The sequence below is a fragment of the Primulina tabacum genome, chromosome 14 (genome assembly GCF_025594145.1).
Source record: "Primulina tabacum isolate GXHZ01 chromosome 14, ASM2559414v2, whole genome shotgun sequence".
In the NCBI taxonomy this organism is placed as follows: Eukaryota; Viridiplantae; Streptophyta; class Magnoliopsida; order Lamiales; family Gesneriaceae; genus Primulina; species Primulina tabacum.
The window spans coordinates 9,231,498-9,255,801 of NC_134563.1; the positions used below are offsets into that span (position 1 = coordinate 9,231,498).

Consider the following 24,304-nt stretch of genomic DNA (forward strand, 5'->3'; position numbering starts at 1 on the left):
TAGCGTCGAGATCCGGACTTAGGAGTATATCTGTTATTTCACCTGAGATGTAGTGAAGAAACAGTAGTTATTATGATTTACGATTGTACAGGACTTGTACTTAGATCCGAATAGTGATCTTGTAAATGAGATAGGACTTATTTCATATGCTGCGTACTCTCGTATTTTAAAAAAAAATTTAGACCCAGTTTATTTTAATTGATTAATTATTCCCAGAAAGTGATTAAGAATTGAATTAAGTTCGGGTCCCCACAATAGGTGGTACCAGAGCGATAGATCCCTTAGACTAAGATAGAAGCTAGTGAGCGGGGTAGATTGAGAGTTTTCCTTCCTTGCTTGTGATTGCTAGCTTGATTTACTGGTTTATATAATACATGTTACTTGACTTATCTGATTTGATTGTGTAATATGTATTATTGGGAACGAATTTGAACCGATTCTCAATCAGCAGTAAAATGATCGGAGGAGGGAACTGAAGTGAAACAGGTTTATTGGATTGGGGTACTAATCCATTTGATTATCAGATATGCCTCCTCGAAGAGTACCAGAACAGGGTAGCACATCGAATCCTCCAATGGATGTGACAGCAACTCCGATGGAAACGTTATTGAAAAGGTTTCAGTCATTCAAACCACCGACTCTGAAGGATACTGAGACATCAGTTGAATGTGAGAGTTGGGTAGATAACATTGAGATGCTGTTTGATTCACTGGATTACAGTGATGAGCGCCGAATTAAATTGATTGGGCACCAGTTGCTTGATGTTGCAAAGAACTGGTGGATTACGATGGAGAGGGCCTTGGAGCATCGAGGTACGACTATTACTTGGGATGTATTTAAAACTGAGTTTTATCAAAGATTTTTCCCAGTGTCGTACAGAAAAGACAAGGGGGCGGAGTTTGCCAATTTGAGACAGGGTCAGCTGAACATTGAAGAATATGTGACCAAGTTCTCTACCTTGTTGAAGTTTGCTCCACATGTGGCTGGAAATGACGAAGCCGTTGCTGATCAGTTCATCAATGGTTTGAATTCCGATATATTTACATTGGTGAACACAGGGCGACCGAATAACTTTGCTGATGCTATGAATAGAGCAAAGGGCGCTGAAGCGGGCCTGATAAGGCAGAGAGGAGTTGCGGATGTTCCTCCCGCACCGAGACCACAGCAACCACCTCCCCGATTCGAGAGTGGCAGTAGCAGTGGTGGAAAGAAAGATTTTCTGAAGGCTAGAGGAAAGCAGTTTAAGAAGTCTGGCGGCAGTTCTTCTAGCTCCAGTGGTTCCAAACAGAGTTATACCGGAGCTTACTGCGGAAATTGTGGAGGGAGACATTCCACTGAGCAATGCCAAGGAGTACTTGGTAGTTGCCACTTCTGCAAACAACAGGGACATTTTGCCAGAGTGTGTCCACAGAAGGGTTCTCAAAGATCCCAGGGAGCCGAATCATTTGGATCAGAGGCACAGTGGAATAGACCCTCAGCTGCTGTTCATTCATTTCAGCCAGCACCATCTCAGTCACAGCAGAGGCCAGGAGGAAGTCAGACAGTTGGCCAGCCTCCTAGACAGCAGGCCAGAGTATTTGCTTTGACTGAGGAGCAGGCTCAGGAAGCACCAGATGGTGATGTTGCAGGTAACTGTTCTTGATGTAGTTATCCTGCTTTTGTATTGATGAATACGGATGCTTCCCATATGTTTATTTTTGAACGATTTGCATTGAGTCATGCGTTACCTGTTGAGTTTTTATCTACTGTAGTATATCTTTTTACTGGTTGGGGAGAGTTTTTATAGCAGTGAATTCTGTCAAATATCGTATACTACAATAGGATGAGCATGAGATTGAGTTAGATCGTCTTGTAGCTGGTATTGTACTAGTGTTGTCTGATTTTGGGACTGCATTACTGATATTGATATGCTGACCAAGTACAGAGCTACCCTAGATTAGTTCCAGAAGATGGTGAGAAGCGTACCTGAGATGGCCAAAGGAGGAATATTGTACGATAAGGATTCTAGATTGAGAATTCATTTGATAATCCGTACTATCTATGACTCGATTATTACAGAAAGGAGCAGAGAGAGACTCCTTATGTATTCAGTTGATTTACTGAAGTTGAGTCTATCATTTGCTGATTTACCAATGATATGAAAAATATTGATGTTTTCCCCAGATAAGACTTTAGATTTGATTTCAGTCAGAGAAATTGATTTTAACCTTGACTTGATATCAGAAATTGTGAAATGGTGAATCCTGATTGAGACAGATTGCATTCAGGGTATGTTATATCTGAAGATGATATATCTATTGCTTTTAGCAGAATTAAACCGTAATTAGTTGACCGAGATGGATATCAGTGTTAGATATTTGCGGTTTTATGAGTTAGCAGGTCAGTACCGATGAGTGATGTTTTGAATCTGATTGAATATTGCTGTTATTCTGAATCCGTGTTCGAATCAGATAGTAGACAGTGGGGGAATTTATATTGTACAGTCCGACCAGAGCTGATTTTGAAATATAAGCAGCTCAGAAAGTTGATCAGAAGGTACAGAACTAGATAGCGAGGGTTAGAGCAAGACATCGATCCGAGTATCAGGTTCGTGACAATGTTCTGTATGTAACTAATCGTATTGTTGTGCCAAATGTTTCAGAGTTGAAACGATAGATACTATCAGAAGCGTACAACATTCGATTCAATATTCATCCTGGTGGCAGGAAAATGTATATTGATTTGAAAAGACAGTTTTGGTGGAAACAAATGAAAGCTGATATTGCTAAATTTCTAGCCAACTGTCTGAATTGCCAACAGGTAAAGACTAAGAGAAAGAAACCCAGAGGACTATTACAGAGTTTGTCTATTCCTGAATGGAAATGAGATCACATTCCCATGGATTTTATAATGAAGTTACCGAAATCCTCCCGAGGTTGCGATGCGATTTGGGTTGTGATTGACAGATTGACCAAATCCGCATACTTTATTCTGTACAAGATGACGTACAGACATGACTAGATGGATGAGATTTATGTCAGAAAGGTAGTCAGACTGCATAGAGTGCCGAAGTCGATTGTAGCAGACCATGATCCTCGGTTTACATCGTACTTCTGGCAGAATTTACAGCAGATTTTAGATACGAAGTTACATTTTAGTATCGCATATCATCCATAGACCGATGGATAGTATGAGTAGACGATCCAAACATTGGAAGATATGCTGAGAGCAGCAGTGCTTGATTTTAGCACTAGCTGGCAAGATATATTGCCACTTGGTGAGTTTCGTACAACAATAGCTATCAAACGAGTATTGAAATGGCTCCTTGTGAAGCGTTGTACGGAAAGAGGTGTCGATCCCCTCTTTATTAGAAGGATATCTCTGAGGTTCCTGAGACTGGACCTGATATGATCAGAAATATGACAGAAAAAGGTGAAGCTAAGTCAAAAGAGAATGAAGGCAGCCCAAGACAGACAAGACAATTATGCCAATGTCCGACGACGACCGTTGGTATTTGAGGCTGGTGACCGAGTATTTCTGAAAATTTCACCTTTCCGAGGAATTGTTCACCTTTCAGAGGGTTGTTAGATTTGGCAAGAAAGGGAAACTATCTCCATGATATATTGGGCCGTACGAGATTTTTGAGAAGATAGGAGATCGTGCCTATCGACTAGCTTTAATTGCCTTCATGATATGGGATACAGGACGTTTTTCATGTTTGTTCTTGCGAAAATACCTGTCTGATGCCTCATATGTCATCCAACCAAATGAGGCCGAGTTGGATGAGACATTGAGTTATTTCGAAAAACCGATTCAGATTATTGATCATATAGAAAAATAGCTCAGAACGATCCACTTGTAAAAGTTCGGTGGAGTTAACATGGCATTGAAAAAGCTACTTGGGAAACTGAGTCTGATATGAGACAGAGGTTCCCAGTTTTATGTCACTAAGGTGAGTGGTTTACTTAGATTCTTCTATATACCTTCTTATTGATACGATTGATTGCCTGTGATTTCGGGGACGAAATCGTATCTTAGGGGGAGAGAAATGTAATGCCCGAGATTTTATATCGTGTTAAATTACGATTATTGATTTTAATCGAGACGATTATGAAAGGGCTAATCGAGACACGAATTGAAAGTTTGCATGTAAGATTGTTGATGCGAGAGCCGAAGGTCTCGCGCATATGCGCGAGTAGTGCGGAAGCCATGATGCGGGACAGAACACTGGGCGCACATGCGCGACTTGTATACGCGCACATGCGCGAGAGGTCCAGAGAGTTGGGCGCACATGCGCGACTTGTATACGCGCACATGCGCGAGAGGTCCAGAGAGTTGGGCGCACATGCGCGACTTGGATTCGCGCACATGCGCGAGGGTACCCGAGAGTTGTGAAGAATTCCTCGCGCATATGCGCGGAAGAGGTGCGCGCATATGCGCGAGCTGCCGTGCTGACACGCGCCGAGACTTAAGGTCTCGCGCATATGCGCCGGTTGATGTCGCGCATATGCGCGAGACGTGTTGCGTGAAGGATGTGCCATTTGCCTTGCTGCATGCACGAGATATATATATATATATATATATATATAACATTCCTCTTCCAAAAATGAGGAAAAAACAGAAAGATTCAGAGAAGCTCCGAAAAATCTCTACATCGTTTGTGAGAAATCCGCCCGTCCGATTTTGAATCCGACTTTGGTATTGAGTTCCTATCGACGTAGGCTACAACTGGACGTAATTTTTGCTACGTTTTGATATGATTTGAAATTATGGTATTGTCAAAATCTGATATGATTCATATATGTTGTTCTTGTCATGTTAGACATCGTATAATCGAAACCGGACTGGAGAATAGATACCGTATGAAATTATTATGATTTTCAGAGTAGTATTGGAGTCGATTTGATATCAGAATTGAATTGTTATCGATTATGAGGTGTTGGAATTGATATCTGACTGATATGGTAGTGCTGGATATATTGAAATTATGACATTATATTGTTGAAACAGTATTTGATTTAATTCTGATTATATCCAGTATTGATTGAGTGGTGTATTGATGTCGTACCCTCAAATATTGTTATTGTCAGATTGAGTATTGACAGGCTTTGAGTTCGAGACTTCGACAGAGTCAGAGTATCAGAAAGAAAGGTATAAATTAATGTTGAGTTGGGATTGCACAACTCGAGTGAGGTTTGACTCGAGTCTCCCTAAATCACATACTTAGTTTATTGCATTGATATTTGTAATTGATGAGATTGATGTTTGTAGTCTATTGATTTATAGCCACTGCATGTATTGACTACTGATTGTTTAGTCATTGGCTGATTCGCCTAGTCACCGGCTGATTCGTCTGGTTATTGGCTGATTCGTCTAGTTATCGACTGATTCGTCTAAACTTTGGCTCATTCGCTTAATTACTGGCTGATTCGTCTAGTTATCGGCTGATTCGCTTAATTCTTGACTGATTCGTCAATTCTGCGGCTGTTTCGCCCAGACACTGGATATATGAATTATATCGATGCCGTTTAGGGTTGATTCATTCCTATCGACTGAGATTCGATATAATTATCAATATCCAGACATTGGGATCCCTAGGTTAGAGTTGAGTCGAGTCTGAGACGACGCGTTGTTTGAGTCGAGTCTGTGATGACTAGTTGATTTACAGTTTTATATCATCCATGGTTGTTGATTTGCTACATGTTAATGATAACTGTTATATGCTTTTGTATATGTTTTTATATGATCGCATGTTTACATTATTTATACTGGGATTTATTCTCACCGGAGTTATCCGGCTGTTGTCTTGTTTTGTATGTGTGCATGACAACAGGTGGGGCTGGATCAGGGTCAAGAAGAGGATGATAGAAGACAGTTAGCGTCGAGATCCGGACTTAGGAGTATATCTGTTATATCACCTGAGATGTAGTGAAGAAACAGTAGTTATTATGATTTACGATTGTACAGGACTTGTACTTAGATCCGAATAGTGATCTTGTAAATGAGATAGGACTTATTTCATATGCTGCGTACTCTCGTATTTTAAAAAAAATTTAGACCCTGTTTATTTTAATTGATTAATTATTCCCAGAAAATGATTAAGAATTGAATTAAGTTCGGGTCCCCACACTGTCCCAGATTCTAAATCCGGGACAGTGTCACGGATTCATTTGAATCCATGACACAATTAATTTTTTTTTTTCAAAAAATTATGAATCCGGATTGTAATATTTTCATAATGTTTTAAAATCTGCAATATTTTAATATATATTTTTTAAAAATATATTATTTTTTTTAAAAAAAAACCCCACCCTTCAATACGCCAATCTTGCCGAGCGAGAATTAAAGTTTTAAAAAAGAAAATTTTTTGGAGCTTCAGCGTTCAATGTTCACATATGACCGTCCAAGCCAGGGGTGTAAATTAATTGAATCTAGTCAAAAAATTTAAGGCTCGAATTAAATATATTCGAATTCGAGCTTGACTTGAAGCTTGATTTTTTTTTTTTTGACTTGAGCTCGGCTCGAAAGAAAGTTCGAGTTCAAATTTGAGTTCGGTTCGAAATCTTCGAACTTAATCCTCAGCTATTCGAACTATTGTTCAGATAGTAAGATTCGAGAACGAAGGTCCGAAAGCTTGAAATTTCTAAAAGCTCGAAATATATATATATTTAATATATAATTATTTTATATTAATAAAACATCAAGGCTCGCAAGCAGTTTGCGAACTATTGAAAAAAATAATTTTGGCTCGAGTTCGGCTCGAAAAAATTCAAACATGTTCGAATTCAACTCTAGTTTAATAAATTCAAATATGAATAAAATATTTATGGAACCAGCTCGATTTGTTTACAGGCCTAGTCCAAGCTGATGTTGCTTTGTAGGTGGTTTGGGTTTGAACACCACATCATATCACATACACATGTATGGGTGTTCAGAGTTCGAATAAAAAGGAAAAATAAAAAATTCAAACAAAAAAAAAACCAAACATCGAACCAAACCGAAAGTCGAATTTTGTAATTTTGATATAAATATTAAAATTGAAGTTTATTTATTTCATTTTCAGACTATATACGTCAAAACCAAACCGATCGAAAAAATCAAAATTTCGTCAAATTAATAATTTTATTTATATTATATTTTTTGATATGATATTTCGTGAATGAATAATCATTTTAAATAACATATTATAATTCACGATATATTGATATTATTAATTTAATAATTGTACTCAAATTGAACTACCGACCGAAATAACCGAACCAAAGAAAAATGGTTCAGATATCGAATTTATATTTCTAAAAAAAAAAACCGAAAGACCGAACCGAATCGAACGATGAATAAATTTACATACAATATCGTTATATCGATGATAATGTGCATCTTTCCACAATTGAAATCGAGACTTGTTCACTAAATCAGTTATAGTAAATCATAGCAATCAGTAACACTTGATTATAGTAAATCATTTTCGTGTATGTGCAAAACTTTTCGTTAAGCCTCATTTAATATTGTTCATAATGTAGAAAAACCAAACAAAATAGATATTCCAAACCGTTTAAGGTTAATTAGTTTAATTAAATAGTATTCAAATCGTGGGAAATTTAAATAGACTAAACCATTAAGCTGTGCGATGAATGAAAATTCATATAATAAATAAAAATTAAATATACAATTATATATTTTGTGATAAATAGACATAATGTCATTTAATTTAAACATAAATTATATTTAAAAATTGTACTTTATATGATGAAAATATTATAAACTCGAATGTTTTTCAAAACAATTTTTTTATTAAAATAATATAATCTATTTATGTTTAGCTAACATTACTGTACTAAAATTTAAGATATTAATATAATAAAATTTAATTTTACGTATCATCATCAACAAGATAAAGCATTTGAAAAATAAAAACGAAAAGCACGGCGTATCATCGTGAACAAGATAAAGTATTCGAAAAGTAAAAACGAAAAACACACACAAAATTAAAAGATATATAAATTATGAGATTAAAATATTAACATAATACCAGGGATATCTTAATCCCGATTTTTTGTCAATGAATATTTTCAAGTAAAATTTAAGGCTAATTTTTTTTTACATTAGTCAACTATATATTTAAGAAAATAACATCTTCAAATGTGTCCCGTGGACATAAATTCAGGGTTACGAAGCTAGTCATACCTATGAGATAACACAATTTCAGACAAAAAAAAATTTTATCCAGAAAGATCCAATTCAAAAGATATATGGTCTCCATATATATCAGTAAGAAATAAAAATTCACACTAACAAAATGCAACCCCCATAACCATTGACGCCATATGTTCGAAACCGAACCGGAAAACATTTCATTCGACAAAAAATTTACAGCTGACAGAAATCATTGATGCAAGGTAACATAACATCTTTAGTCAGGATTTGGGAAAAAAACTAATTATATGTTACCATTGTATCTGCATATGGCCTTTTCACCAACCTCTTAATCAGTATAAAGCTTTGCTTGCTCATGTTTCTTGAACCAAACAGTTCAAAATGACCTGCAAAGAATAAGTAAATAACGGTTCATGCTGTTATTGGGTGTTCCAGAATCTGCAAGTGGATAGTAAATCAAATGGTTTCAGTAATCAAGAAAACATATCGAATTTTTATACATGTTCAAAAATAGGATAATCAAAGTTGTTTATTCGGACAAGTTTTTTTGAAACAAACAAGAGAATTGTATGAATTTCTTTCAATAAAAGTGCAGTACCTTTTGCCGTAAATGAAGAAATAATAAAAAGTTTCCTATTATGATCAATCCTCATGCTGATCTTCATCTTCAGAATCTGCACATTACAAAAGGGACGTGGACTATCGTTTAGATTTCTGGTCGATGATTAAAAGCTGAAATATGATGTATAGTGATTTTATTTATTTTCCTTCTACTTTGAAATAATGTTTCAATGCTGTTTCAAACTTGATAATAACGTCTATATTTAAGCATCTGGATACTTTTTTTAACTAACCAGATCGGACATCTTCACTGATTTGGCCCCTCGCTTGGACTTGTTTGACGAGCATCCGAAACATCAAAATCCACCAGTAGATATGAAGAACAAGCAGTGTAAAGAGAAGAAAATTGAAAATGTAGTAGTAAATTGGTCCATCCATTTTGTGTTTCTCTTTATCCAACGTCTGGACGACTTCGTAACTGCATATTAAGATAAATAAAAAAAGAAAAGAAGCTTTGTTTTCAACCTTTCGGGTTACAAAATGGAAAATAAATGGGGTAAATAAAACCAGAAACTTGGCTATTTTAAGTAGACCTTAAAATATTTGATATTACCTTGTGCTCCATAAAATCCAGAAAGGGTAGTAGATGAGACGAAGCAGGATCCACGATAAAACAAAAAGAACAAAGGAAACGCTAGCAAGTGCTTCCGCGCCACTGTATTTAGACATCTTCCCTACTTCAAGAAACACGTCACTAGCATCATGAAGTGCTAAAACAATTGAACCAACACGTGCAAACCTGAAAGAAGCCGATAAAGACACATGAAATCATTTTCCAGAAAATTCATCAGTTCATAAAAAGCATAATAAAATTCTTCTTGGTTCTAGTAGATGCTATTATCACCGGTTCACAGTCATTGTACACTTGTATAATGCACAATCCAGACAGAAATATTCAGGCAATAGAAAACAGGCTCCAATAATACTCCGCAGCCATTCTCGCTTTACGAAATGTTAACCCAAGTTGTTGTAGGATTCATCTTACAAAGACATTACTACATGTCTCATAGTCCATTTGGAACATGGTATTACAGTTTATAAAAAAATATAAATGTCTTCCTCTGTTCAAAGCCACTACATTAAGCTTTTTTCGTCTCCCAAATACACATTCGATTTGAAATTTGAGATCACATTTGTTGTATGATAGAACAACATATAGCCAAATCATTCAGAAATAAATAAGCTTTAACCTACTCTTTTAAGCTTTCTTCCTGCAGATTACTTCCAAGTTAAGCTTCTGCTTTTGTATTTAAAATTATGTCTCACCACTACAAAAACAAACCTGGATACATAAGAAAATATGATGAGAATGCAAGTTGCAACATGGTGACCCATAGAAACCCCAAAGTCAGACCGCCTCGTTTCCCAAAATATAAGAGCAAAGATGGAGTATGTGTAGAATCCACCAGCATACATATAGAGAGCCTTCAGTTTCATTCTGAACAACAGAAGACAGTAATATATAAACTAAACTTTGCACAAATATGGGAGTAACTGAAAGAAAAGACAGACAATCTTACTTGTATTTCTGGTCAGGCCAGGTTTGATTTCCAGGTCCCAACCAAAAATATTTGGTATTTTTAAACCATGGCTCATCATGGGTCACAGATAGTGCTAAAATCTCTGCCGAAAGATAGTAAATGCATTTCCAGGCTGACTCCTTGAACTTGTGTACTTTCTTTTTTTGCTGTTGTGACTCATTCTTCACAACTTGCATTCCCTTTCCAAATATCAGTCGTCTGGCGGCTTTCTGCAACATGTGAATTTTAGGCTATAAGTTGAGTAAACGATCTTCATAGCAAGGTAGAAACAATCTTGAATTATTATCTATTACCATTTGCGAATAGTCTCAACTATATCACCACCTACAAACACTAGAGAAAATAATTCTCAAAGTGGAGCCAGAATCGTATCGACGGTTCCAATTAATATAAAAACAAATGTTCGTGACAATGTAAATATGAAACCAAAATTATAATTCTCCAGAGGAATTATATGCTAATTTCACACAAAAATTAAATATCAGTAGAAAACTTAATACACTAATCGTTGATGAAAAATGGAGGAAATGAGGGCACATGAGCATTCACAGATTTAATGAACAAAAGGATTAAAAGAAATATGCTCATTGATATATACAAATTACAAAGGGAATAAATAACACTGACTCTATTATAACAAAAATCCTCAACCAAAATCTAGAGCTCTAAATTGAAGTGAGAGCTTGATGATCATATGTTAACCATTTCAAATAAAAAAGGAGGTCATCGAAGAAATTCTTAAATATGTTTAAGACAATAAAGAACTCAATTTAAAAATTTGTACAAGTTTGACATTCTGCCCGAGGTTGACATTCTTAAGATTTTAATTAGAATTTCACAATCAAGTCAAGCTCATGTAACGCCCCAGATTCGACGACTGTCCTCACTGTATCAAGACGAGTCTTTTCAGCGTGCTTATGTCCTCACTCACACGCACCCTGGGAAACTTCTCAGGAGGTCACACATCCCAAAATTGCCCCAAGTCAAGCACGCTTAACTTTGGAGTTTTTATGTGATGAGCTACCGAAAAGAAGATGCACCTTCGTGATATGAGTAGTACAAATCAAATCTTTTAAGCCCTCTTCAACTGTACAGTCCATTACATTGAACACTCTCGGAATCCCTCTCATTCCCGTGTGGGTCGGTTCATTCATGTTCCCTCCACCTAGAAGCCTGCCAGGAGCCGCTCATTGTCCGTGCAACTGATGGCACCGGCGATCACCCCCCGCCCTCTTCGGCCCCGGGCCTCACATGCCCACCAGCTTCCGCTTGGTTCGTCCCTGAACCACACCGTACTAAGAGAGGTCGGCTCTGATACCAACTGTAACGCCCCAGATTCGACGACTGTCCTCACTGTATCAAGACGAGTCTTTTCAGCGTGCTTATGTCCTCATTCACACGCACCCTGGGAAACTTCTCAGGAGGTCACACATCCCAAAATTGCCCCAAGTCAAGCACGCTTAACTTTGGAGTTTTTATGTGATGAGCTACCGAAAAGAAGATGCACCTTCGTGATATGAGTAGTACAAATCAAATCTTTTAAGCCCTCTTCAACTGTACAGTCCATTACATTGAACACTCTCGGAATCCCTCTCATTCCCATGTGGGTCGGTTCATTCATGTTCCCTCCACCTAGAAGCCTGCCAGGAGCCGCTCATTGTCCGTGCAACTGATGGCACCGGCGATCAACCCCCGCCCTCTTCGGCCCCGGGCCTCACAGCTCACGCATCATAATGTCCTAAGATTACTTATTTGGGCAAAGCATATCACTTGCATTTGATTTTCATATTTGCTAGTTTCTTTCATTATGTTTGTCGTCATTTTCATGTATCTTTCACATGAACTTAACTCAAGACTGAGTAAATTTGCATAAAAAACACACAATAACCCCAAACTCGTTTGTTTGTGATATCCAACAAATCACGATCTTCAAGTTATGCTTTAAGTTCTGGACCAGTCTTCTAAAAACAATAGTGCCACGTCTGCTTAACTTGGAGGGGCGAGGTAAATGACTAGTGCATGTTTCTCAAATATGATAGCCAATTAAGCATACGATTGCTAGATACGATATTACCCATGCTGCTTTTTATGTGAATTTACTACAACAAAGCTAGAGAGTATATTCATATATGAAGGCATGACCAAACAACTTTAAATATATCTGATGCATTATGGTGCTGATTAAGATTTCAATCTCAATGGCATGCTACATTATATTAGAAGAAATTAACAGAAAGGGACCAGGCCCAATGACAGAGGAAAACACACTTTGAGCAAACAAAAGAAGCACAAACTTCATTACAACATGGCATAAAGACCAACAGAATGCATAAGCAAATCCAATGTTATGAGAAACTAATAAAGGCCCATACTTTCCCGGAGGACTTTTTTTTCCCTACAGAGCACAATGAAGCAAAATTTTCTTTAGAAGGTCTCACCCGCAAAGCATTGTGAAACAAAAGGTTCTTTAAAAATTCCTTGAAATAAAATGGTTTGCTTAAGAAATCAAAGACACCGCATTAGATGGTATCGACTCAGGGAAATCTGTTTTAAGAATTCCGAACCTCAAGCCAAAATCCTCCACTCCACCAGTACTACAATTTAATCCTGAATGGTTCCCTCATTCCTCCTTCACTTTCTAGCAAAATTAAATGAACAAGCCATTTACAGAGTTGTTATCATCTTAATCCCAACCGCTAAATTCCTTCAAAATCTAGACATTCAATTCGGACTCTCCAATATTCCAACAATTTGCTAACATTTGTGAGTATCTGATCAGAAATCACAGAACCATTAAATAACGCCTGTCCAAAATTCTTGAAAAGTAAAAAACGTGTATCACAAAAATAGCCGCTCCCATCACAATCACAGAAATCAACACAAACCAGAAAAGGAGAAAAAAAAAAACATAACGCGGGCTGTGACAAAAGAACACCTCAAAAACAAATCTGTCAAGGAAAAATCGAACTGCTGGAAAAAAGAGCGCGAAGAATGGTAACGCGACGAAATCAGAGTACTGTGCGTAGGATTCTTGCTCCCAGTCCACTGATTTCACCAATTCCAGAAAACCCATCTCAAGAATGAGAGCGACAACTTATTTCACTTAAACAAATTCAATTTTTATGCTGTGATTCTGTAAATACATAAAAAGATTCGATATTTACATCAGAATTTTAATTTTTTTTCTTATCAGTGTTTTAGAAACAAATGGCACCAGCTCGCCGATTGAGTTGGAGAAGTTCTCTCGTTGGCCTATTTATAGGAATTGGTCGTGGGCCTATTTATCAGCGGGTCCTGGTACAAGTCGGAGAATCTCCGGATTAGTCTTTTTTTTAAAAAAAATTTAAATAAAATTTATCGATTTCCGTATAATGAAAAAAAAATATATGGAATATTGAGTTGATTTTTTAAAAATATTTTAGGAATTTTTTTAAAAAATAACCGATATTCCTAAAATTAATTATATTAGAAGTCCAATTTTAATTAATAATACATATATATTGTGTATTAACTCTTTATTTACATATGTATACAACATAAATATTTATTTAATGATCAGGTTTTGAGGAAGATCATTCAAGTCCAAACTGTTGAATTTGTAGGCGGTCTGGAATTCAAGCGGTTAGTTTTCTTGTTCTTTAGCCGTTTGAAATATATTCCAGTTGCTGAAATGTGCGGTTGAAGTGATACCTGTTGCAAATACGAAATACAGCTGTTATCTGAAACAGTGAGGTGCTGTCTTGTTTTTGTCATATACCAAAATTCTTGGGTAATAATATCTTCTTAACAATTTTCCCTTTTTTAGTGATGACAAAACCCAAATGCAAAGCTATTCAATACAGTGAATTTTACAGAGATAAGTAAGAACAAAACATTGTATTTCATTATATAAATGAAATTAAAATTGTAAACAAAATAACCAACTAAATGGATACAACAATTAATGTTTATTTTGACCTGAAATATGCTGTGCTTTCGCCTTTTCTTCCTTTTCTCTCAATTCTTTCATCACAGATAATTCTACTTCTTGAATGGCCCTTATTCGCTCTCTTTCCCCCCTTTTGACATCACCATGAACAAGAAATTCCATAATTTCTGCAAGCTGAGCACCTTGGGCATCGATACGTCGTTCAACATTTTTTTGAAGACGAGTTATTTGTTCCGAGAGGGCAAGGCACATGTTAAGGTGTGAAGAATTATGTCTATTTTGCCGGAGGAAAACACTCGTTTGCATGGCAGAAAAATCTTTGCAAAGATCAGACTTTATTGTTTGAACAGCCTCCTTCAGATCAAAATGTTTGCGATTAAGAGCCAGAATAGATTGATCCATAGTGATAAGTCTGGTCAGAATCTCCTGTTGACAGTTTTCTTCTGGGAATTCGTGTTCTTCAGGTTCACTTTGATCAGATAGTAACTTGTTCTTAAAGGAGACCAGTTGAGAAGATGATGCTTTACCAGCACATTTTGTCGGCTCATGCTCATGGAGTTCAGCTATTATGTTCTCAATGATTTGATCAATATCATCAGTCGAAGCAGAGGGTTTATAGCCTGTGACTTCTGGTACATCTGGTTTTGCTGATAGAGAACCAGATGGAGGAGAATAAGTAGGCATGGATGCCATGGTCACTTCATCTTTTTGTAAATCTTTAGGAGAGGTTATCAGCGGTTCTTGGAGAGAGGCTTGATGATGATCATCATTAAAAGGTAATTTTGGGGAGTCGGATTTGTCTTTAAATGTAGCAGCTTCATCAAAGTCAGACAAAAATTGTACCGCCTCATCAATAGATAGAGCTTGAATTTCTGAAGGGTCAACCAGAGGCGGTTGAGCATATACATTTGTGTCAGAGACTTTGTGCGAAACAAGGAGGAGGTCTGGAGCATCCTGTTGACACGCTTGTTCAGCAGTGGGAGTATCCTCTGGCATAAGTTTTTCAAATGGTGGTAAGGTGTTCTCCTCAATCCTTACCAAAACGGTTTCAATTGGGACCTCTGACGAGGTCGATTTAGTGATCTCTTCAGAAGATAAAAGAAGGGTTAGTCTGATCTGTGGGTTGGGCTTTAAAGCTTCAGAGCTCAGTTCTTCATGTAATTTTAGTTTGGAGTCATGCTTACTCTGTGCTTCATTGTCTGGAAGTTTAAGTTCCTGCCTCATCTGAGCAACTATCATTGTTAGTGAGAGAGCATCCATTTCAAGCTGGGAGATGGCCGCCGAGTCATCTTTTGCAATTGGGCAAGTGGAAACAAAGTTGTTTCGTCTTAATTGGATCAGTGCTCAGAGAGCACTTTCTTTCATCTGAATTTCCAGAAAGTCGCGACGGTTTAGAGCGGTTGATATTTCAGATGTTTCTGTCCATTCTAAGATGGACCGTTCAAGCTTGACAACAGCTTTGATCTTACCAGTTTGAATCAAGGAGTCGAATGTGGTGGTTGTTCGAAATTGGACCCAATGATCAAACATCTCCATTTTCTTCTGAACAATCTCATTGACTCGTTCACTAATTAGAATAATGGCGGTATGAAAAGAGTTGGTCTTTGGTGGTTCTTCAATCAGAATATTTTTGCCCTTGTCTGTTGGGTGGATGATCGGAACCCCAGAGAAAGAGGATTCAATGTTTGATTCAGTAATCCGAATACCTTTGAGCTTTATGGTGGAGAGTTCAAGCAGTGGAGGAGGGACTAGTGGTGCCAAAAGATGCTTAATCATCTTAATATTTGTTGGTTTGGGCTTGTCAGACCGTTTCTTTTTGAATACTTGGGACACAGGAATGTCGTCCCTGGATTCATCATCTGAGCTGGATTTTAGGACTAGCTTTCTCTTGGTTTCTTTGGGAGTTGAAACAATCTTCTTTTGCTTTTTTTGTTTCACGAATTCTACCCCGGTCTCAGTTTTGATGGAGACTATCTCTGCATCATTTGGCTGATTTTTCTGGATGAATTTTTCAACCGTTATCCAGTTGAATAGCTTGGTCTTTCCAACTTGAGTCATATCAACCGGTTGAACCCCTGCATCAATCAGCATATGGAAGATTTGAACCGCAAAGCCTTGAGATTGGTTTCCTTTCTTTATCATAGCCACCAGTGTCTTGAATAGAATATCAGACCAGTTGATCTGCAGATTTGATGAGATGGTAGCCATGACAAGAAATTTTTCTAACTTTATCTTGACATATGCACCAGCCTTGGCAAGAACTCTTTTCGCCACGATATCAGCGAAAAATCTAAATTCGATCTTTAGATCACGTTTTTGACACGTTGGAGAGGAAATCGGAGATTCGGTGATTGAGAAATTGCTTCTCCAAATTTCAATATTTCCCTCTGGAAGTGTGGAGAAATCAGTAATTCCAGCAGCTGGTAAGTGGAACAAATCAGCAAACATCTTCTGGGTGAATTGAAGATTTTTTCCTTGAACAGCACATTCAATTTCTCCGTTCTTCATGTATGCAGAGTCGAAGAATTCCTTCAATAAAGTGTCGGAGCATTTGTCACTGTATCCCAGAAAAGAGCGAAGCCCAGAGGATTCATGAAACGCCTACTCGTTTTAAAATGCAGAAATATTTTTTTTATAAAGCTCTCATTTTGAAAATAACATTTAAATAAATCGTATGCATGATATCCTACTTAAAAACATCATTTAAAAGTTATCATAATTAATTACCAATAAAATATACGGAGTAAAAGAAGTGAGTAAAATCCTACATCCAACAGTAAAATATAAACAACGGATAAAATCATCGTATCCTATCCAAAACATAAAATCGTATAAGTGCGAAAAAATCATAGGTCCTCGGGTCGTGTCGCCCACTAGGTCCGCTGACTCAGAGTCCAGCACCTCCAGTCTCCTCGACATCGAACTCACCTGCATCACACATGCCTAGTGAGTCTAAAGACTCAATACACATGTACCATAAATATAAATACCTATATGTAGCACACAACAGTGAAAAATATCATACTTAACATAACTTTCATGAACTTAAAAGTGTAACGTAAACGTGTCGTAGAAAATCATATCGTGTCAAATTATGTCATCTCATATCATCATGTACGTGTCAAAACAGCTCATCAATCAGCATAACCTTAAAAATTTTCTTTTAATTGAATTTAGTTCATTAGTTGTGACTTTCGTATCAGCTCTATCGTATCAGCTCTATCGATGGATCCATCTATAAAACCGTGGTACCCGGCGGCAGGGGACATCAGCGGCAGCATTACCCGCCCACTGAGCCCGAGCCTCAGCTCATCATATCTCATGTCATCGTATACATATACATCGTCAGTCATAACTAAATCTCATCCTTTAAAATAACATCATATTCACCAATTAATAAAAAAATGCATATATGTAACATTTTTCTTAAAACCAAGTATGCGACGTATTTATCATAATTGTGTAAAAATCATAAAAATGATGCATAAATATTTAAAATATCATATATTTGTGCTCAGGACGCTGCCAGGACCAAAATCTCACCCCGGGTGCAAAATGACCATTTTGCCCCTAGAAACCCAAAAATTATCGTTTCACCCCTGAACCTCTAAAATTTACCCGAAGCTTACCAAACTTCTTAAAATGTCCCAAAACATTTTTAAAAGCATTCCTAGATGTAAAATCGAGTCAAATTCACAACTTAACCGATTTGTTTTAAAACTTGGACCGGGGTCCCGATTTTAACGCAAATTAACTCGAAACTTTACCAAAATTTTTTCCCACTTGAACCATAATTTATACCACTCCTTCTAAACCAATTACCACTTAAATTAAGTCCTTTAATCCCCAAAATCTTCATCCATTACCTGCTGTATTCCTTAAAGTCTCGGCCACCCCCCATTTGTGCAAATCAACAACCTACCCATGGCTCCTAATTTTTGAACATTCGGTCCTCCCCTATGCCACCACATGTCCAGCCTTAAGACTCACCATTAGGACCCTAATGACCCTTCTAAACTAAGCCAAACCAATTCACAAATCCCACTGCACCAACCACTTGCAAAGCCAACCGAAAACTAACACATCCATCTCCATTCACGCTATACATCCAAGGGTCTAGCTTCTCCTTCGACCAAACACCCATGACTCATCTCTACCATTGATACCCCCATTAGGATCCGGGTCAGCATTAATCCGGTTTGTTACTTGGATGACCGAGGTCATGACCCGTGTGCCGGGTAAGTTTCCTAAAAAACCCGGGCAAGTCTTCTCTTCCCGGGCATTGCGGCTCTGCCCGGGCTCTCTACCAACAGCCCGGGCCCTCACGGAACCACCCAAGCACTCTACTAACCCGGCGCTTCTCACCTTCCCAGGGCAGTCAAGAGCCCAGGCTGTCTTATGAGTTCCCGGGTAGATTACCACTTGGGCAACCTCGAGAATTGCACCACACTCGAGTATGATTAGTACAGGCAGTCTAAATCTGTCAGAACTACTTGGACTTGGAGTGTCCTAGAAGTCATTAGAAGCTAGTATGGCCAACCGACTTACCATACTTAGTAGGTGGCACGAGAATCGAGGTACATACCCCATTTTCTACTATAAATAGCAGGTATTAATGTCATTTAATGATTCTAAAATCTTTGAACTCTAGAGCATTACACATATTTTCTCTCAAATATTGCTTGTGTTCATCTTCAACATGCTGACTTTAGCATCGGAGTGGCTACGCCGGATACCCCTCCGGCGCCCATTCACGAGTTCTTTTCATTGTTTGCAGGTGCCGTCACAGCCATTATCCTCACTCAAAATTCCTAAACACTATAAATTGTTGATCTGATCCGTTGGAGCTTCTTACCCTGCTCACCCATTTCAGCGAGATCACATCATTGGCGCCGACTGTAGGAAAATTGAGTTCAAGATGTTGATATGGCTCGTACGAGAAGAACCAACCAAGATAATTCTCGCGCCCAGGATGATGGAGGGCAGACTTCAAGACAAGTTGGTGTTAATAAGACCGGGCCAAATCTCATTACTTTGACCTCGGAAGAGCTGCAAAAGATTGTATCCGATGCCATAAAGAAAGCTATGGCAAGGAAGGAAGTTTCTCGTCATGTTACACCGCCCGGAAATAGACAAGAGCGTGAGCAGGAGTTGGGGGAGGAGGAGGAGAGACAGGAGGCTGAGGAGTCCAGTGTCGGGTCCAAATCTCCAACCGTGGCAGAAGAGTTGCTGGAGCTGAGGCAGAAGATGAAGGTCCTGGAAGGACAATTGGAGAACCGGAGCACTTCCCGGGCAATGGCTAGAGGATGCCCATTTGCTGACATTATTGTCCGGGAACCCCTGCCCGGAAATTTCAAGTCTGCCAAAATAAAAGACTATGATGGCAATGCAGACCCTGAGGAATACTTGGCCAGATTTGAGAACATGGCCATGCTGCACTGTTACACTGATAGAATAAAGTGTAAAGTGTTCCTAATAACATTGGTGGATTTGGCTCAGAGATGGTTTGAGGGTCTGGTCCCCCAGAGTATTAGTTCTTTCAAAGATTTCCAGAAGATGTTCTCACACCATTTCAGCAGCAGTAAAAAGTACAAAAAGACTGCTTTCAGTCTTTTTGAGGTCAAGCAGAGCCCGGAAAAAAGTTTAAGGGCTTATATCAGAAGATTCAACAGAGTGGCTTTGGACGTTCCCACTTGTGCCACTGAAACAAAGACTACCGTATTCACCCAGGGCTTAAGGGAAGGTGAGTTTTTCAAATCACTGACCAAGAAGGTGCCCGGGGATTTCGAGGACTTATTGTCCCGGGCAAATAAGTACATCAATATGGAAGAAGCTCAAAAGCAGAAGAGGGAGGCTGTAAAAAAGGAGAGAGAAGACCGGGTGTCTAAGCCCGAGGAGAGAGGACAGAAGAGGAGTAATCCCGGGCACTTTTCTCAGCACGTGCCTCTGAAGATTACTCGGGACAGGGAAGTGCAAGAATGCAGTAGAGACCTGGCTCCAGACCATCAATTATCTCGGCCAGAGAGGAGAGGATTTTGCACTCTCCACAAGGTGTGTTATCATAACACCGAGGATTGCAAGACATTGAAGGGAGATTATGTCTTACCTCCCCCCCGGGACCCAGTCACGATAACAAGAGACCGAGATTACCGCCTTGGACATCTCGGCAGCCAGGATCCAGTGCCCGAGGAGGAGGTATGAGGAGTAATCCGAGGAGTGATCTCGGGAGAAGAAGAGAGCCCGAGCCCGAGAGAACAAAGAATTCTCCCCCTGCCACATGGTTGATTAAAATGATATCAGGAGGCTCCACTGATGGAGACTCCAATCGAGCGAGGAAATCGAGAAGTAGGAGGGAATGTATGGAGGTAGAGGGGACGAGGATGAATGAGGCGGTCATTAGTTTCGGCCCGGAGGATTTGAAGGGGGTGAATCTACCCCATAATGATGCCTTGGTGATCCAAGCCCGGGTGGCGAATTATGACATTTTGAGGGTATTTGTTGATTCGGGCAGTTCTGTAAATGTGATTTTTAAAGATGCCTTTGTGCAGATGGATTTGCAGGATTTTCACTTGGAAGCTGTGGAAACTGCCCTCTTTGGCTTTGCTGGCCATGTGGTCTACCCGGAAGGGAAGATTGTCCTACCACTAACCCTAGGGTCTCAGGATCTCAAGAAGACAGCGATGACCTCTTTCACTGTAGTGGACTCCTCATATTCATATAATATCATTTTGGGGAGGCCGGCTATGAATGAATTAAGGGCTGTGGCATCCACTTACCATCAAAAGATAAAGTTTCCTGTGGGAGCCCGGGTAGGAGAAGTTCGGGGAGATCAACCTTCTTCCCAAAAATGCTATGTGGAGGCATTTTGGGCTGATCAGAGCAAAACCAAGAGGGAAGGGAAGAAGGCAAGGATGGATGAAGTTGGAGGAACAGTGGTGGAGAAAGGGGAAGTACACTTTGTGGCAGAGGAGAAACAGGAGATGGTAGAGGTTGGATCAGGGCAACAAATCCGGGTGGCTCGGGACCTCAGCACATCCACCCGGGTTAGTCTGATCAATTGTTTAAAAACTAATATTCATGTGTTTGCCTGGTCCCAACAGGAGTTGACAGGGATCTCACCCTTGATATCGGAGCATCAATTGAACATACTCCCGGGCTCTCACCCGGTAAAGCAGAAGAAGAGACACTTTGGTCCTGAAAAGGACAAAGTTATTGATGAACAGGTGAAGGAGCTGCTGAAGGACCGGCCACATTCGAGAAATTCAATTTCCTACATGGCTTTCAAATGTGGTGCTGGTGCCTAAATCTACTGGGAAGTGGAGGATGTGTGTAGATTTTCGCGATCTTAATAAAGCTTGTCCCAAGGATCATTATCCCCTACCCAGGATTGATCAGCTGGTAGATTCCACCTCAGGTTTTGAATTACTGAGTTTCATGGACGCATACCAGGGATATCATCAAATTCCCCTGGCCAAGAGCGATCAAGATAAAGCCAGCTTCATTACCTCGGGAGGTACATTTTGTTATATTGTATTGCCTTTCGTGTTGAAGAATGCAGGGGCTACTTACCAGCGTCTAATTAACAAAGTCTTTGAGAAACAGCTGGGGCGAAATGTGGAAGTTTATGTGGATGATATTCTGGGCAAGTCCAAGGAGGTTGCGGATTTCATTATTGATCTGGAAGAAACCTTTGCCATTCTAATGTATTACGGGATAAAGCTCAACCCTGCCAAATGCATTTTTGGTGTCAAGAGAGGCAAATTCTTGGGATTCATAGTGACAGATCGGGGGATCGAGGTGAATCAGGAAAAATTCAAATGTGTGTTGTGTATGCCATCTCCCCGATCTGTCAAAGAAGTGCAGAAACTGACCTGGAGGATTGCTTCTTTATCTCGATTTATATCCCGGTCAGCACACAGAAGTTATCCTTTCTTCCAGGTTCTAAGGAAGGCCCAACAATTCGGGTGGGATGAGAAATGCGAACAGGCCTTCCAGGACTTGAAGATTCACCTTGCAGAGCTCCCTGTGTTGGTAAAGCCGGAGCTCGGGGAGAAATTATTTGTTTATCTATCTACTACAGAGTATGCTGTTAGCTCAGTTCTAATAAAAGAAGAAGGCTCTGATCAAAAGCCTGTCTATTATGTTAGCCATGCTCTAAGAGGACCCGAGCTCCGGTACAGCGAAGTGGAGAAGATTGCTTTGGCCTTGATCATGACCGCCCGGAAGCTAAGGCCCTACTTCCTATCACATCAAATAGTTGTTCTTACCAATAGTCCTCTCGGAAGGATTATGACTCACTCAGAAGTGTCCGGACGGATGATCAAGTGGACGGTAGAATTGGGGGAGTATGACATTAAATACAGATCTCGGGTTGCCATAAAAGCGCAAGCTCTGTCAGATTTTTTATCCGAGATGGTACAACCTAATGAGGAGGAAGTGTGGAGAGTATTCGTGGATGGGGCATCTAGCCTTGCTGGGTGTGGAGTAGGAGTTGTGATAATATCTTCCCCGGGAGAGAAGATAAAATTGGCACTGAGGATTGACTCCCGGGTAACCAACAATGAAGCCGAGTACGAAGCCGTTCTGGCTGGTATCCAAGCTGCCCGGGAAGTCGGAGCCTCCAGGATTATTCTATATTCTGATTCGCAACTCATTACTCAGCAGATAAAGGGCGTGTATGAAGCTAAGGATGACAGGATGCTAAAAATACCTACAGCTCATCAAAGCCCGAGCAGAAGTCTTTGCGGATTGGGGTATTGAACAAATACCACAGGAGGAGAATGGCGAGGCAGATACCCTGGCAAAAATGGCTGCTTCCTTATCAGAAGTAAGCACCCGGGAAGTCTTGCATGTTTCCCGGTTGATCCTTTCCACTGAGGAAGAAATATTACCAGTACCTGGTGACTCCTGGATGACACCTCTGATCAAGTTCATCTTAAATAATTAACTGCCCGAGGACAGAACCCAAGCTCAGAAGACTAAGAGACAAGCTCCCAGGTTTGTTCTCTTAAATAATATGTTGTACAGGATATCATTTCAGGGACCTCTTTTAAAATTCTTATCTAAAAAAGAGGTGGATTATGTCCTCCGAGAAATTCATGAAGGATGTTGTGCCGAGCACCTTAGAGGAATGTCTTTGGCTCGGAAAAAAATGCTTGCTGGTTTCTGGTGGCCAACCTTGAGTCAAGATTCTGCTCGGGTGGTCCAAGCTTGTGGGGGCTGTCAACATCACTCAAATTTTAAGCACAGCCCGGCCACTCTCATGAAGCCTATCTGGGCATTTTGCCCCTTTGATCAATGGGACATGGATATTATGGGTCCTTTCCCAATTGCCCGGGCTCAGAAAAAATTCTTGTTAGTAGCTGTTGATTACTTTTCCAAATGGGTAGAAGCTGAGCCCTTGGCAAAAATCACTGAGCCGGAGGTACTGAAATTTCTGTGGAAAAATATTGTGTGCCGGTTTGGAGTGCCCAGAAGACTGATCTCGGACAATGAGAGACAGTTTCAGGGCAAAGTAATTACGTCATGGTGCAGGGAAATGAAGATCACTCAATCTTTTACCTCTGTTGCATATCCTCAAGCTAATGGCCAGACAGAAGTTGTCAATAGAATTATTGTACAAGCACTACAGACAAGGCTTAAAGGCAAAGGAAAGGATTGGGTGGAAGAATTACCCAGTGTTCTCTGGGCTTACAGAACTACTCCCCGGGCACCTACCCAAGAAACTCCTTTCAACTTGGTATATGGTTCTGAAGCAGTCCTCCCAATTGAGATCGAGCAAACTTCTTCCCGGGTAGAATCTTACCCGGAAGACAATGACCAAAGCCGGGCCATGAAATTGGACTTGGTAGAAGAAAGAAGAGACCGGGCATTCATTCGCATGGAGGCATACAGAAGCCGGGTTATGAAATCATATAACAAAAAGGTTCGAATCCGAGACTTCCAAGTAGAGGATCTAGTCATGAAGAAAGTCAACCCTACTGGGGATGTGGGGAAGCTGGAAGCTCGGTGGGAAGGACCTTATAAAATTACCCGGAGGGTCAGCTCGGGATCCTTTTATTTAGAAGATGCGCAAGGA

The 24,304-nt window shown here is 39.5% G+C and overlaps 1 protein-coding gene across 3 annotated transcripts; it reads right to left on the bottom strand.

Annotated features, from left to right (window-relative positions):
• Positions 1-8,300: 8,300 nt before the first annotated feature.
• LOC142524850 (ASC1-like protein) lies at positions 8,301-13,515 on the bottom strand. 3 transcript variants are annotated; one of them, XM_075628981.1, is made up of 7 exons: positions 13,234-13,515; positions 10,278-10,507; positions 10,040-10,195; positions 9,311-9,496; positions 8,991-9,175; positions 8,735-8,810; positions 8,301-8,522 (listed from the first exon to the last, which is right to left on the bottom strand). In XM_075628981.1, the coding sequence occupies exons 1-6, from the start codon at positions 13,369-13,371 to the stop codon at positions 8,779-8,781; spliced, it is 927 nt and encodes a 308-aa protein (XP_075485096.1). In that variant the 5' UTR covers positions 13,372-13,515; the 3' UTR covers positions 8,301-8,522; positions 8,735-8,778. The 3 variants fall into 3 exon arrangements, with proteins under 3 accessions (XP_075485096.1, XP_075485094.1, XP_075485097.1); XM_075628979.1 differs by having other exon boundaries at positions 8,301-8,574; XM_075628982.1 differs by lacking the exon at positions 10,040-10,195 and having other exon boundaries at positions 8,301-8,574.
• Between the last annotated feature and the right edge of the window lie 10,789 nt (positions 13,516-24,304).